At 37.8% G+C, this 17,800-nt stretch overlaps 1 protein-coding gene across 1 annotated transcript in view; it reads left to right on the top strand.

Moving 5' to 3' along the window:
- The window catches only part of LOC150080998 (uncharacterized), a 189,096-nt gene that overhangs the window by 158,600 nt on the left and 12,696 nt on the right, over window positions 1-17,800 (top strand). The window contains exon 2 of the mRNA XM_090382162.1: window positions 5,461-5,624. Coding sequence (XP_090238288.1) covers window positions 5,461-5,624 — 164 coding nt within the window. The remainder of the gene's footprint in view (window positions 1-5,460; window positions 5,625-17,800) is intronic.

The following is a 17,800-nucleotide window of genomic DNA, read 5'->3' as shown; positions in this document are numbered from 1 at the left end:
TCAATTTCGTTTTTACCTGATTTTATATTTTAAATAAATGTTTAAATTATATGTTTCTAATATTTTAGAAATAAACAAGGACTTTATTTCTAAAATATTAATCTCTGGGTAAGTTTTATATGTACTTCCAATTCCAGAGTTCCCACTTCCTTCCCGACAGCAACGCTACAATGAATTTGGAACACCTCCAGTCATTCTCGCAATTTGAGGACTCTTTTTTTTTTTTAAATATACTTCAAGACCTTTTAAAGATTCTACCTATTTTATAAGATCCTTGTTTTAAGATTCTGTCTACCCATCAAATTAATAAATAACTCGTTTTCCCATTTTTCGCTATAATTAAAGCTATGAATTTCGTCGAGTAGAGAAAACGAAAAGAAAAGATCATGCGCGAATAATCCACTAACCGTACTGTAGTGAAAATTGTTCACGGACACCCCCAAAGGTTCCACAGGTTGTGAACCACTCTGATAACATAACATATAATAAATATTTTAAGTAAATAAATATTATATAAATATTAAATATGAATGAATTACCGAATGTGTCAACCATTAATGTCTCTTAATTTTTTTTTCTAATCAAGTTACTTTAGATAAACGATATTACTGTATATGGAAGCTTTTGGGATCTTTCTTTGTTTTATTTTCATTTAAGAATTCAATTTCGTTTTTACCTGATTTTATATTTTAAATAAAATGTTTAAAATTATATGTTTCTAATATTTTAGAAATAAACAATGACTTTATTTCTAAAATATTAATAGAACATAGGAAAAATTGAGCATACGTAAGCTCTCATTTATGTAGTATGTTTCTAATATAAACAGTACGTCTATACAATAAGGAGAAAAACAAATTATAAATTCATTCCATAAACTTTACTTCTGCCAAGGAAGTTCAACTGCATGAAGGCATTTTCATAATCCTTTCACACTCCGACAATCCCAGTAGAAATGAGTGCAATAAATATGAGAAAAATGCACAGTCTGGTAGACGCGCGACAATTTCCTAGGCGTGGAGCTTTCGGGTGGGCTAGGGGTCTGCAGTGCGATGATAAACTTAGTTAGACAACGTTCCTCCCCTCTCCTCTCTGCGCTTGCAACATGATTCAAATCAAGTAAAGTTAAAGCTATCGGATCATGCATCTATCTCTTTTCCGCTATACAATGACGTGCTCTGAATTTTCTAACAAGATCATGAAGATTATGGAAGGATATTTTCCATATCAACTGGTTCTACAGGCTTTTAAAACATGCGCGATTAGGAAAGAGTGATTCGCTATGTCTGAGGGAGGAAGTGAAAAACAGGATACATTAAAATACCCCCCTTTTTTATCACCATACATTTACTCCTCCTAGCTATAATATTTCCCTTCTACGTAACTGTTCTTGTTTACTTTTTTAACCTTTATCTACCAGCATGGCTTTTGACAGATCCACTTTTAAATTTTTTTATCTGGAAATAAAATTAACTCCTCCCGTGTACCTTTACACGCCAATATTCTCTGAACTGGTTATATTATAATGTATTTCCTGTTTTAATTTTGACATCATTATGAGACATCAAATTTTTGTTTGGCGTTTAACAGACGCCAGGTGAGCAAAATTGTCTCACTTCTATAAAACATTCCACGTACTTTCTGAGACGTCTAATCTTGCTTATGCTTTGATTTCGCTGGCTAAACGCAAACAACTGACAAAAATACATATGTTCGCGTGGTGTCCATAAGACGCCACGCGATCGTCTGAGTTAAAATCTGGGGTTGACCTTGAAATTTCTAAACAAATTTACAAATGCTACTACTTTCCCGTGACTTTTCCGGTTATGGGTTCCTATGCGATTCACATTCCTTTAATTGGTTTGCTAACTCCGATTTAGCAAACCAACTAAGGTCATTTTCCATTCAGTAAAAAAAGCTGAAAATGAATTAGGTTTAGTAAAGACACTAGCACGTGAGGTTTTTAATAAATTTATTGGAACGAGATGACAAGTATTGCAATAGACCTAAACAGTCTCAACAACCAAATAAATTGGCTACTACGTTTCGGATTTCTGTGAAATTCGTCTTCGGGCCTGTTTTTTTTTTTTTTTTTCTCTCTTTGTCTTCCATAGTAAAGTCATAAGTTTATGACTTTACTATCCAGATCCTATGACGGAATTCAACACAGAAATATGAAACGTGGCCAATTTAAATGGTTTTTGCGACTGTCTGGGTACATTTTAATAGCTGTCCTCTCGTTCCAATAAACTAATGAAATATTTCACATGGTAAAATGTCTTTAATGAACCTGCTTAGTAGTAAATCCACGTAAATATCCTTCTCAAGTTAAATTAGGGGTGGATACGAAAACAACACTCTCCGTTTAATGAGAAATTAGAATATAGTAGTATAAATACAGGGTGTCTCAAAAATATTGGTACAAACGTTTAGGAGAGGTAGGTAACATCTAAAGGAATGTGAATCGCATAGGAACCCATAACCGGAAACGTCACCGCAAGTCGGTAGACGGCGCTGTTCATCAGTTCGCGAGTGGGAAAATTTCTGGTTTACTTATTAAAGCAGTAGTCGCCGCACGAAGAGCATGCATCGATATACGAACTGTGAGCTGGCAGACTTGCACCTAGTGTATGGATTAGCAGAGGGCAATGGACAAGCCGCTCAACGAATTTATGAAGAACGCTTCCCAGACAGACATGTACCGGACCACCGTTTGTTTGCACGTGTGCATCAAAATTTGTGCAATTACGGGTCATTTAGAGGTAACAGGAGTAGTGCGGGAAGACCACGTTCAAAGCGAACTCCCGCCATGGAAGAAAGTGTGTTGAATGCCGTCCAGAATAATCCTACTACCAGCACACGTGCCGTTGCCTCTGCCTTAGGAGTGTCTGGCACGACGATTTCTTACACCCCTTTCATCTGCAAAGGGTTCAGTTACTACTCCCCCAAGATTATCCTGCACGTGTGGCTTTTGCGCAGTGGTTTCTCCAAGAAAGTGTTCAAGACTTGAATTTTCCAGCCTATGTTTTGTTCACGGATGAGGCTTATTTCACTCGGGAAGGCTTATTCAATCAGCATAATGCTCATGTGTGGGCTCACGACAACCCACACGGTGTGCGCCCTCATGCGGCACAACATTGCTTCGCAATAAATGTGTGGGCAGGTATGGTCGGTGACTGCTTAGTCGGCTCATACCTGTTACCATCCCGCATGAACTCCGCTAAATATCGGATCTTTCTTGAACAAGTTCTACCAGGGTTACTTGACGATGTTCCTGCAAATGTGAGACGCAACATTTGGTTTCAACATGACGGGGCGAATGCCTTTTTGGAAGGTGTGTTAGTGACCATTTGAATAGGCGTTTTGGGCGTCGATGGATTGGCCGTGGTGGACCCGTTGCCTGGCCCCCACGCTCATCTGATTTATCGAGCCTTGATTTCTTTCTGTGGGGAGCCCCCTCAAATCTATCGTGTATGAATCGCCTGTGGAGACGGAAATGGATCTCGTGGCGAGATTTGTCTGCGCTACTGCTACTGTCAAAGAAACTCCAGGTGTGTTCGACTGTATCCGCCAATCCATGCTGCGTCGGTGTCACGCATGCATCGCGTCTCATGGTGGAACCTTCGAGCATCTGTTCTAACATCATGAAATGCATCCATCTCGTACTCCATTGTTAATATTATGTCAAATAAATGTTTGCCACTAATTACTGTCTTGTGTCATTTCTGCTTCTTGTGCCTCTGCTACTACTTTCCCGTGACGTTTCCGGTTATGGGTTCCTATGCGATTCACATTCCTTTAGATGTTACTTACCTAAACGTTTGTACCAATATTTTTGAGACACCCTGTATATTAGTATTATTAGAATATATTAGTATTAGTAACTATAAATCTAGATTAAATTTCCTGCAAGGATGCAGAGATAATCAGGTTTTCCAAAATCCTTTAAACTTAAAGATTCGATTAGCTCTAATACCTCCAAACGTATGCTCAAACTTGTACAGATAAAACACATCAGGGGAAGTCATCAAAGATATTTGGTATCCCCTGCAGCGCAGTTTGGTGTTTCATGGTAGAGTTATAAACTTATCCTAAACAAAAAAATTCAGGCCAGAAGATGAATTTTATTACAGAAATCCGAACCGTAGCCAGTTTATTTGGTTGTTGGGACTGTTTTGGTCGACTAATAACTGTCCTCTAGTTCCAATAAACTAATTACATACTTTACGTGGCAAAGTGTCTTTACTAAACTTCATCATCAGCTATTTTCAATCCACTGCAACTTACTTAGTAGTAATTCAATGTAATATCCTTTAATTAGCTAAAAATTATTTAATTAAAACAAAACAAGGAGATTAAATAGAAGCTACGTGAGTGTACTTGTTAGAAATGAGGGTGCGAAGGTTAATCACATGTACAAACTGTATCGAAAGAGTGATCCCAATCTCTCCCTAATGTTAAAAGATGGGATACTGAATTAAATTATTTCCCTCCAGAAATCTGATAAAATATTATCAATTATGCATCCCCTCCTCTCCGAAAATAAATTTTTGTGTGCGCCCCTGGGTATCAAGTATTATTCTGTTAAAACGGAAACATGCTGTTTATGTTTCTGCCCTCGGCAACATTAGAAATGTGATGTTCAATGCTTTATCACAATGCCAGTTCATTCATTATTCCAAAGGAACGGGGCACTCTTTAAGTCTAACAAGGATATATAACTATTTTCATTGTAATTTTAAAATAAACAGCAAAAACAAATATAAGAAAATATTATCAATTATGCATCCCCTCCTCTCCGAAAATAAATTTTTGTGTGCGCCCCTGGGTATCAAGTATTATTCTGTTAAAACGGAAACATGCTGTTTATGTTTCTGCCCTCGGCAACATTAGAAATGTGATGTTCAATGCTTTATCACAATGCCAGTTCATTCATTATTCCAAAGGAACGGGGCACTCTTTAAGTCTAACAAGGATATATAACTATTTTCATTGTAATTTTAAAATAAACAGCAAAAACAAATATAAGAAAATATTTTCAGCAATATGGGTTCCAAAAAAAGAACTCATTATGTGAGTAAGGGTCTAAGGAAATGCTCCCAAATAATTAAAAATTCTAAACTACTATTATTAAATTATCATACTGTACTTGTTTTATTCACTCTGCTAACCTATTCTTAATTTAACTTACATGATACTTTACATTATGTCGTGGCAACAAGTGCTTATATATTCTGCGGCCACTGATGCTTGTCTCTCTACACTTTCTTTTCTTATTCTTTATTATTCTTTTAAATCGATATTTTCAATTTCAGTATACATATTATTAAATTATTGTTCATTTCATATTGTTCATTACTTATGTTTATAAATTCTACTCTGTATGGTAGGTTTGGGACTTAACACTGCTTTTTTAAGCTGTTGGTCTTAAATTTCATTCTTCCTTTCTCCTCTGTGTAGGGTGGATGGCAATCATCACGGATGATGGTCGTACAGCCGGCTACTTCACGACAGTTGGAGAGGTGGCTTTGGCCCAGGTACCCTATTTCCTTACACGTGACAAAGTGACCGGTTACAGGGCCGAACACGGCAAGGAGAGGAAGCCCATGTACGCCAAGATAGTGGTAAGCAGCTTTTTTTTAACTATAATTTTTTAAGAGCTACTTTAAGAAACTACAACTATGAAAATTAAAAGCTGATATAAATGAGTGGAGCTTCCACCCTTTTTCTGTAATGAACTAAGCAAGCCGAAGGTAGCCTAAAAGAAATGATTTATTTTAAATTGTTAATTTAGATTCCCATAGCATATCTCATATTTCAGGTCCTTATTCCGGCACGTAATGCACCATGGGTATCTGTTCATCTTCTAATGGGATAATAATATCTTTGAAACATCTATAAGTGCTTTTACCTGCTATCACCAAAATAGGTTAATACAGTAAACTCTCGATTTAACTGGCTTCGGAAAAGTTCACTGAACAAAGTTTTTTCGTCTATACGGAACCCGGTGACAACTGTCACAGTCAGTTGTATTGACCCTCAGTATAAACATTTTCGCAATAAAGCAAATTGCGGAGCGTGTCGTCAGACAATTAAAAGTCGTCGTGAACCCCCGAGGGTACGGTGAGCTCTTCGGACTCTAATAAGTTAGTCAGTTTACGCTGCTTCTATGCGACAGAAAATTTTCATGCTCTACACAACGTTCCATAATAAGTAAAATATAACAAATAGAAAATATTCCACACAATAAGTGCAAGTAAAATACAAAAAATGCATGACAATTTTTTTTTATTTTATAGTACTACACTGTTTAATAATATTCTTTCATTCAAAATTCATATCAACATTGTAATGTTGGTAATAGGATTATGAAATCCTATTACCATCCTATGCATCTGCCCGCCTGTTACATATCGCGTGTTACAAACGCATAGTGCTGTGACTGAAGGAGCGCTATTTCATATAAAGGGTTGATGAACCTAATAAAGCGGCCACTTTGTGTAGTTGAGAGTTTAAATAATGCGCCAAATAATAGAGATCCCCTCCCCATGGCGGGAGGAGCAACACTGTCATGAGATTTGACTGGAGAAATCAAAGAATGGTACGGGAGGAAAATAGGACATACGAGTATTAAGATTTTAAATTCATTGTAAAAGATGCCTTAGGGTAGGGGGTCGGCGGCAACCTTTGAGTGAAGAGCCATTTTTGATCAAATTAAAAAAAGAGAATCCGAAGAGCCGTACTTCAGCTCAAGCTGGGAGGAGGAGTGGTGGGGTTTATTAAATGAAATAGAGTAGGAAGGTGTTTTATTAAAAAAATATATTTTTTGAAATATTATTTATTAATACTGAAAAAAAAAACGTCACAAACATCCAATTAGGTATGAATTAATGTGACTTTTGCTGCTGAAATTCTTGAGCGAGTCTCTCAACATCAGGCGAGTATGCCGTAATTTTCATCTTTAAACATGCTGAGAGGCTCGCAATGTTCGGACGGTTTCTTGATTTACTTTAAAAATAGTTATGTTCGAAAATATTTTCCCGCAGAAATTCGTCGAACCAAAAACTGAAAGAGGTCCAAACGAACATATTTTCAAATGTCCGGTAAACTACTCCACGCATTGAACACAATTTAGTCTTGCTTTTTCAACTCATATATTGCCGTCCATTTGTGTAGAACTGCAAGGGCAGTAGCCTTTTGCCTTTCCAAATCCTCAATTTCAGTTTTAAGGCATTAGTCTTGCACTCCACATATCCTTGATTTGTAAACCCTCTAACTCCATTTCAAATTGTGCTTCATGTGGGCTAAAAGTTAAAGAGCCGCATGCCGCTCGCGAGCCCAGCCTTAGGGTGAACGACCCTATGGCTTGGTATATTTTTATGTTAGGCTATGTATGCGTTAGGTTAGATGGCAATTAAGCCTACGAGTTGTCAGTATATTGTGTCTGTAATCGCGTGTATTCTTCGGTAAGTTTGCCGATCGAAAAACCCGAGTCCGGGGAAAAATGCAACCCTCGTCTGGGCCCCAATAACTCACGCACACTCCTTTAAAAGCCAAAAAATATCCCTCGTGTCATTAACGGGATGCAACCCCAAAGGTCGCGGGTTCGAATCCCGCCTCGGGCTTGGATCAAAGTACTGCAAAAACCTTGGCAGGTGCATTATGGCCACAGAAGCTGATGCGCCAACAACTACCAAAAAAAAAAAAAAAATTAACGGGATGGATCTAACTCAGGCCTTTTCCAACTGATGTGGGAGTATAACTACTAGGACCAATTACTTCAGTAACTTGTTCTACCGGCAAAGTTACAGGGTGATTCTAAATTATTATCGGTGTTTTCGTGGCCTATAATTTTCAAACCGGAAACAGCAAAATAAAACTGCTTGCGGAATATGAAAGTGTAACTCAAAAAGTTTTATTAACTATAGAATCAATACTGCAAAATGCTAAACAACTTCAGCATGCGCGCCTTTCGTCGCACATAAGATGTCCAAGCGATATTCAATTTCCCTCACGTGTTCTCCAGCATTTGTGGTATAATCGCAGCAATAATTCTGAGCTTCAGTTCATTGAGGGATCTTGTACACAATGTCCCTCACGTATCCCCACCACACGAAGAAATAAAGCGGCGTAAGATCGGTTGAGCGCGGAGGCCACGGAATCGGTCCACCACGCCCATCCCAGTGCCCAGGAAAATGCGTGTCAAGAAATTCACGGACAATAAGAGCCCAATGTGGCGGTGCACCATCTTCCTGGAACACCACATTTGGCTGATGATTTTCCAAATGGAGTAACAGATACAGCTGTAGCGTGTCCAGATAGGTCACCGCCGTCACTGCTTTTTCCGCAAAGAAAAAGGGCCCCAAAACTTCCGAACATGACAAAGCACACCAGACATTGACCTTTGGACTATCTCTTTCGAATTCTCGAATGGCGTGAGGATTTTCTGATCCCCATATTCTGCAGTTATGACGATTTACCCTCCATAATACGTAAAACGTTGCTTCATCACTAAATCGCCATCTCCGAAGGTAATTTTCATCGGCTTCAGCGTTTGACAAAATGTCTTGGGCAAAAATTGGAAACGGAGGGGTTTATCATTCGGCTTTAAAGCCTGCACAATCTGCAGTTTGTAGGCATGGAGGTGAAGGTGGTTATGAACAGTCGTTTGTGGTATACCTACTGCAAAGAAGCTCGTCTAGTTGATTTTTGTGGGCTTCGAAAAAACGCTTCGTGGATTCGATCAACATCTTCCTGCGAAGTGCTCGGTTTTCCCGCTCCTTTTCGGTGCAGAACACTACCAGTCTCTTGAAATTGCTTTAACCAACGTGGGATAGCATTATCTGAAGGTGGATCTTTTCCATACTGAGTTCTGTAACGACGTTGCGGGGTGATAACGGACTTTGTTTCGAAAAACCAAAGTACGCACATTGCCTTCTCTCGAACAGTCGCCATTTTGAAGTAATGCCGTCAATATCTCCCAGACATCAATGCGGCGAGTACAGCGTTGCCAAATAAAACTTTTTGAGTTACACTTTCATATTCCGTAAGCAGTTTTATTTTGTTGTTTCCGGTTTGAAAATTATAGACCATGGAAACCCAGACAATAATTTGGAGTCACCCTGTAGATATTTTATACCGATTTATCTTATAAAATGATATGGCAATATACTGCCATGCTAGATGTGTGAATGGTTTACACGTCTAGCATGAAGAGTTCACCCTCCTCTAGTTACTCCCTGACTTGAACCCATTGAATAACTGTGGGATGAGGTCGAACGGCAGTCAGAAGTATGTGTCTATCGCCCTCCAATGTGGTGCAATTATGTGATGATATACAAATATCAGCACGTTACATACTTTTTGTATAGCATCTTCAGATATGTTAAAGCACCTTTTAACATCACTGTGCAAGCCGTTTCGGTAGGTGGTCCTATTTTAATGTCGGTTCAGCGTATTATAAATGTGCCTATTTGTTGGATGAAAAACCCGAGTTCTGAGAGTGAGGGAATGCGCACAGACCCTGCCTGAGACTGATTATCTGTGCTATAGTGTGAAATTCTCAACTTTGGCGGGCTGCGGAATCGAACCCAGGCCTTTTTGTGAAATGTATGAGAGCAGGGCCACTATCAACAACGTCACCCAAAGTTGTTGGACTTGTTGCATACACACATTAAGCACCGTGTAAAAGGGTGCTTAATGATTTTGTAATAACTGAGAGCAAATTGGAGGAGAAATTGTTGAAATTAAACATAAGAAAGGCACCTGGGGTGGATGGGATCTATCCAGTTATGTCAAAGGAAGTAAGCAAACCTTTAGCCATAATTATGAGAGCATCCTTGGACTAAGGGGAAGTCCCCATTGACTGGAGATGTGAAAATGTATCCCCATAATTCAGACACAGAAACAGCATGGATTTGTTAAGGGAAAGACTTGTCTGACAAATTTGATTGGATACTATGATGTGGTTACAAAGGAACTGGATGCAAAAAAAAATTTTTTTTATCATATACTTGGATTTCAGGAAAGTTTTCGACATTGTTGGAAGATTATTGTACGCATGGAAGATTACTGTACAAATTGGAGCAGTAGGGTATTAAGGGTAAGTTGCTACAATGGATAAAAGGGTGGTTGAGTAGGAGAAGACACAAGTGGAAATGAAATCAATGGATGCTGCTCTTCGTGGACTAATGTTATTAGTGGAGTCCCACAGGGTTCGGTGTTGGGCCCATGTTTTGTATATTTATCAGTGATACTGATGAAGGTATATCAATCTTAGTATCGAAACTTGCAGATAATATAAAGGTTGGCAGGGTTGTAATGACAGTAATGGCAGTGTGCTACTGCAAAAGGATCTAGAAAATTTGGGCTAAGAAGTAGCAACTGAAGTTTAACATTGACAAATGCAAAGTACTGCATATGGGTAGAAGTAACCTCAGAGGAACGTACCAACTGTGTGGTTCTACTTAGTGGGGGGGGGTAGAAAATGAAAAAGACCTGGGAGTGATTGTGCAGTCAGATATGAAGTTTTCTCAGCAATGCAGACAGGCTGCCAGAGCAGGTCATGGTTTGCAAACCCCATTCTGGCTGCATGTAGTGTAATCAACTTGTTTATAAATAATACAGGAATTTTGCTTTAGCAGGGAAAAGGAGGTAATAATTATCCCTTTGTATAAGGCAATGACCAGGCCACGCCTTGAGTACTGCGTACAGGTCTGGAGGCCTCATTTTAGGGAGGATGTAGAGTTGCTTGGGCATGTACACAGAAGGGCAACAAGATTTGTGAGGAGAACGAAGGGGTCCTCTTACCAAGAAAGCCTAAAGTTCTGCAAATTGCAGGGCTGGAGACTAGGCACCTGCGAGGTTTTTTTTTTTTTTTTTGTTAGTTGTTGGCGCATCAGCTTCTGTGGCCATAATGCACCTCCCAAGGTTTTTGCATTTTACTGTGATCCAAGCCCGAGGCAGAATTCGAACCCGCGACCTTTGCGTTGCCAGGTAGGCACTTTACCCACCTGGCTAGCCCGGTTGGTACCTGCGAGGTGATCCGGTTGAGATGTATAAGGTCTTGAATGGGTTGAGCACGCTGAATTCTGATGGATTCTTCCACTTGCTCAGATAATGAACATGAGGAGGCATAAATTCAAATTGAGGAAAGACAGTTGTATAATGGATGTGCGAAATTTGCCTTTAGCCAGCGGGTAGTTAATTACTGTAACAAACTTCCATCTGTCGTTGTGGAAATTAATAGCTTAAATAAATTCATGAAGGAACTGAAAAAATTTTTAGAAGGAATGGTTGTGTGAAATTTTTTTTTTTTTTTTTTTGGCTGATGCTACATAAGCTCAAATGCTTGCTTTCTTGCATCACATGCCTCTATTACTACTGCTACTATCACGGCGCCTCCGTAGCCAGGTGGGAAGGGGCAGCAGTGCATAGTACATGCTTCTTGATTAGACCGGGGTTCGAACCCATCACCACCAAATACGGAGGATGCGGAAAGGTCAGGGAATGACCACCGCATATTCCCGGAGCAATATGGCCTTAGTTGCTAATACTCCTAAAAACCAAATAACAAACCACAACCACCACCCGTAACAGCAATCCAGGCAAACGTTTATCATTACACCCTTTTAATCAAAGGCAACAATAATGAGATAAATAACTATAACCCAACTTTAACCCATAAGGCACGAAACAATGTAATTTGGTTTCACAATTTGATATAATTATTTCGCTTGCCCCCCCCCCCCACCCACCCCGTCTTGTTATATGGGCTCAAACTGATTTCCCAGTTCGGCGTACCTATATAGCGCTCTGGTTTAAGGCTGCCATATTTTCCAATATAGAAATCGGAAATACAGTCGAACAGCGGATACTTTCAGGAAGGACGTCATATGCAACGTATTATTATAAGTATATCACATGAGTATCGTAAGTGGCAATGAATGAAAAAGTGAGACAAGCCCGTTCTATCCATTCCCAACCCAAAGAGAATAAAAAATATATATTAATTTTGCGATATTTATAATAAACAAATACGATTTATTTAAGATATATATATATATTCATCAATAAACTTAAAATAACTGTTCAAGAAAAGCCAGAAAAAATTATTTCAACAAAAATAACTCTTATAATACTGAAATGCACTTGATGCCTATTTGATATTTATTGTTTATATGCATATCTGTCCTTGAATTCTGATTCTTCCCTACACGTGTACTAGTAAAATTAAAATTTTATTTCACTATTAATTCCCCTTCCAAAGTACTAAAAGTCCATCTATTTTATTTTATTATTACTATTTATTTATTATTATTATTTTTTTTACACTTCGCCACGCGGTCATCACCTAACTAAAGATTCGCTCAGTCATGGCGTTAGAATGTGGAATTGACAGAATGAATTCTGTTAATTTAATCAAATGAATTAACATTAGAAAAGTTTGCTGTCCCACTTATCAAAAATCGGGAGGCGGGATCTGCATTTGTCAACTGGAACGGTTTGCAAACCCCACTCTGGCTGCATGTAGCGTAATCAACTTATTTATAAATCAAAGATTTTTTACACAATATAAGTTGAAATGGTGAGATCAGTTTTATTTTATTATATATTTCTCTTTTTCGCTATATACTAACAGTATACTAAATCTTTGTATTGATATTGCAAAATGTTAGTGCTGCGTGGACTACTATGCAAATCAGTCTTCGTAGTAGACAGTATACTGAAGAGTAAACATATTCTTGTTTTGCCAATGATTACTCACTTTGTTTGTAGTTTTACTGTGTAATACGATTAGATATAAATATGATCGTTGTAAATATTTTATAGGCATAGCCCACATATACCGCAATATAACCTTAAGGTGCATATGGTAACTTGTAATTAACATTCTCCCACCTTATGGTAGTTCCAGGGTGACTCATAATGATTAATAAACAAAAAATAATAATATTGTATCTGGGATGTACAACAGACTTTGAATCTTAAATTATGCGGGGTTTAGAAAAGAACTATTTGCTTTTAATAACATATATAAAGCAGTAACTGAAATTTATAACAATTCTAATGGCTAAATACACTATAAAGCCTAGTCACAAATATCAGACGTCAACGATACCTAACGTCAGCCATAACTACGCGATTTGTCAGTAACTAAGCCTATTAAAATTAATGAAACTTAAAAACTGGGCAAAACGCCTTTTAAGAATACAAAAATTGTTGCCAGATGGAAACAAAACTTACTGCTGTCTACTGCGGTACGATTGCTGTCATTATTTTCACTGAATAAAAAGAACAAAAATTAATTAACTGCAGCACACGAACACACACACAGAATCCAATACTAATTCATAACAACAGCGCCACTATAGTTTTTTTTTAGAAGAGTATCTAAAAAAAAATAAATAAATAATAAATAAATAAATAAAAAAACTATGGCTTGTACTACGAACTCAAATTTTAGAATCACTACAAGATGTAACTCAAAATGTATCGCAGACTGGCGAATTTTCAAAATTCACCAGTCTGCGAGAATGTAAAATAATTGTAATAATGATAATAATAATAGCCTTGCGAATAGACAAAACTTTTTCCTGGATTAGCGGTTGAGAGATACGATTTTAAATAGCATTACCATTTAAAATTTTAAATAGCATCACCAAACAGTGATACTATTTAAAAATGAATGTTTATGATGTGAATAACATTCTCCCATATTTGTATAAAATGATATTATTAGTTTAGGTGTACTAGTGGGTAACTATTTCATTTCTAATATGTACATATGCCAAAATTTTCATGATCAAAAATTGGTTTCTATCCAAGTCTCGCAAAGACAAAACTTGAACGTAGCAGAAATGCGTAAATTAAAATTTTTTTTAAATGCCTGCATTGAAATGTCATCCCACACCCTTGACAAATTATTTATTTTATTTTATTTTTTGTGTGTGTTTGAATAATACAGTTATAAATGATTATAGGGACGAAGCAACTGTGAAATTATTTGAATCGCTATTTGAAAACGAAAACAATAGATAGCATATCCGTAAACGGATCTCTAGAGAAGTGGGCTAGAAGAAGAAAAAAATTTACTTGAAAACACAAACTTGAGGCTATTTTTTTATTTAAAAAAGTGACTGAAATCTAAAGCAAGCGGGTAGACGCTCATAATTTCACAGTTAATCTAATTAATGCTACAGAACCAGAACCGAGAATTGTCATTTATCAAACCGAATTAGCAACCTCTGACAATTGTGTTATTTGTTCTTGGAATAAACGCAAATCCGACGGACACAGGATCTCTCTCTCTCTCTCTCTCTCTCTCTCTCTCTCTCTCTCTCTCTCTCTCTCTCTCTCTCTCTCTCTCTACCTTATGCCCGACTCCAGCAATCTGACTGGAGATGTGTAAGGAAATTTATTTTCGGTGAAGGTTTTTTTGTCTACGAAGCAAAATGACTCGTGTTTGCGCAACTAACACTATTTTTTCTTAATCAGATGAAGTAGGTAAATAATTTTAAATTATCTTAATTACTCCGTACCCTACTAATAAACTGCTGTAAAGTAATGTTATTTACTCTTCCACACAAGTACACCATGCTGACATAACTCAAGCAGTAATGTAATTCTGCGATTTCGCGTAGCGGGTGCAGAATTACATTTCCAAGAGAATATAAGTCTTCACGTTCTGTTGTACAACTGAGCCTGAGGACTTATCTTCTCTTGGAGACTCTTGCGTACGTATGAGATTTCCATACATACGCAGGAGTCCAAATATACATCATCAGAGACATGCAGCTTGGTCACGTTATAAAACGTTTACTCCCAGTAGCTAAGTGAATGCATTATTAACACACATCATGTTTGGTTGTGCTTTTGCATGAACTAGACAAGTGCAGAATTATGTCATTATAGCAGCTTTATGAATATATTTTAGTTTTAAATTTAAATCATAATACCTATAATAACATACAAATGTTATGTTTAATTCGAATTAAAGGTTTAAATAACCACTTATATTATGAACTTCCGTTGCTATCACGAGGATTATTCTGCCTGGTTTTCATGAACTAATGCAGTAACAATTATGATGGCAACCTCTTGATTTCCATTAGAGCTGGATTTTACCTCTACCTTCTTCTCCTACTGAAAATCCCGATCTCTAAAACTGATTAGTCCTCACGTCTAGCGCTGCAGCTACGATCGTTATCCTTCCCCATAGTGCAGAAAAGGCCTGAGTTAGAGTGGCGTCTAGACGGGCGGATCTTCATTAACCTTTTTCACCTTGGCCAAGTTAATGGGTGCTTCGGGAAAATTTGGATGGTTTTTGCTCCCGAATATTTACAGATTTTTATTTATCAAAATAAGAAAACTGATAAGCAGTATCATCATCATCATCTGTCATTGTTCCGCTATTCCACGGGTCGACGTATGAAGCCTCGCCACCATGCCCTGTCCGTGTACTTCTCTCCGTTTGATTTCACTCCAGTTTCCTCCTCTCTTAATGACATCGATTTTTATCATGTCTTGCCATCTCATTCTTGGTCTCCCCCTTGGTCCCTTAATTGTAAATCAAACATTCTTCTTGGCAAACACCTCTCGTTCAACCTCTTGACATGTCCAAACCATTTCAAACGGGACCTTTCAATCCTATTCTGGAGTTTTTAAACCTGAATTTTCTCCCTCATCACATCATTCCTGATTTTTTCGCGTCTTGTCTTTCCGGCTATGCTCCTCACAAATCTCATTTCTGCCTCCTGAATTTTGCTTTCATCCTTTTTCCTCATAGTCCAAGTTTCAGATGCATACGTCAGACTTGATATGTAATAGGCCTGATATACAGCCTTCTTACACTTCAATGGTATGTTACTGTTCCAGATCAGATCTCTGCCTATAGAAATTTCCGCCCGCTTGTATCCTACTTATTTCTTCGTCTATCACTCCAGTCTTTGTAACGGTGCTTCCTAGATACATGAAGTTGCTAACCATTTTTAGCTGTTTCTCTTCCATTGTAATGTATCCGTTAAGCTCGCCACTCCTCTTTAGAACCATTACTTCACTCTTCTCCTGACTGAAAACCAGCCAAAATTCATTGGCCATACTAGCCCATATATCAACTTGCTGTTGCACTTGTTCCCTGCTTTTTCCCCATATGCAGAGGTCATCTGTGAAGAGCATGGCCTTCATTTGGTCCTGTCCAAGTTGTTCCACCACTCTACATTGCACATCATTCATGACAGCTATGAATAGTAGTGGTGATAAGACGCCTCCTTGCCTCAAACCTGGTGTTATTTCGAAGCTCTTCGTCAACCCCATCACTGTTCTTTTTTGTTCACTGTATTGGTGCACATATTCTCAATTCTCTCCACAAGATATTCCTCTATCCCCAAGTTTCTCAAACCTCTCTCTCTCTCTCTCTCTCTCTCTCTCTCTCTCTCTCTCTCTCTCTCTCTCTCTCTCTCTCTCTCTCTCTCTCTCTCTCTCTAGGGTATCAAACGCTTTCTTTATGTCCAAAAATGCCATCCATAATTCTTTATTGTGTTCATAACACTTTTCCATCAGTTGCCTGATGCAGAAAATTAAAGCCACCGTCGATCTGCCAGGCCTAAAGCTATACTGTTCCTCGGCTATTCTATTTTCAATAGCTCCTCTTATATTTCGCTCGAACACTTTCTCATACAGCTTACTCACATGTGATTTCATTTGATGCCTCTATAATAGGAACAAATTTTTCTGTTCTCCTTCTTGAACAACGGGATGATCAAACCTTCTTTCCAGTCCTTCGGCACCTATCGCTCATCGCAGATCTTATGGAACAGTCTGTATGTTCACGCTGTCCCTTCTTCGTCTGTAGCCTTCAGCATCTCTCCATTTATCTCATCCATACCAGCAGACTTACCTGTCTTGATGTGCAGTATACAGAAACAATATAGTGATGTTTCGCGGCCTTAGTTGCTCTGGCTCCAAATCAAACAAAAAATCTTACTCAATTACGCTTGACATGATTTTACGCGATATTTCTGTTTATCTTACCGTCAACTTTTCTTACGAAGATTAGTTAGCAAATTAACTCTACATTTTTGGCTTTACTTGGATAACTAGCTCTATAGTGGCATCCATTCTCTGAGCGTCGCGTTATCTTTTAACTGCACCATAGACGGATTGTCTAATTTGACGGACGCAATTTTAAAATGTGAGTTGGAGACTTCCCTACTTTGTTCAGCACTACAGGAATCAGGGCAGGCCCGAGGTATATTGGTACCGGAGGAGGCATTCCTGTGCCCCCTTCCAGATTGAAAAAAAATTAAGGTGTTTTCATTGAGTTAATGTTTTTATTTTTGCTAGAAAAAAGTTAAAAAGACAAATGTAAACACGAAAAAAGACAACCAGAATATTTATAATATTTTAATTGTCATATTAAAATATTAACAATAAAAATTTTACAAAAGAGTCAATTTTTTATAAGGATATTTATCACAATACTAGTAGCGGGTTGCAGTTACGCTTGCCTTTAATTTATATAATAATAATAGTTTGTATAATTAAATTTCAGCAGCCCATGTGAAAGAAATGGGATGACCATAGGATTGTAGCCAATCACCATTTATACCAACTTTCAAATCGGTATCCCATCTGGAAGTAGAAGGATTTGGAGACAGACTGAGACTTGACCAGTGGCGGATTAAGGATAGTTGGGGGCCCCTAGGCAAATTATATTTGCCCCCACCAAAAAAAAAAATAATAAAAAATAAATAAAAGTTAGGTGGCAAATAAATGAAATTTTGTACTTTTGAATTTTTTG

Source organism: Mastigoproctus giganteus, chromosome 9 (genome assembly GCF_048544385.1).
Source record: "Mastigoproctus giganteus isolate SK-2022 chromosome 9, ASM4854438v1, whole genome shotgun sequence".
NCBI classification, from domain to species: Eukaryota; Metazoa; Arthropoda; class Arachnida; order Uropygi; family Thelyphonidae; genus Mastigoproctus; species Mastigoproctus giganteus.
Note: the sequence above shows the minus strand (reverse complement) of the source record. Positions and strands in the feature narration are given on the sequence as shown.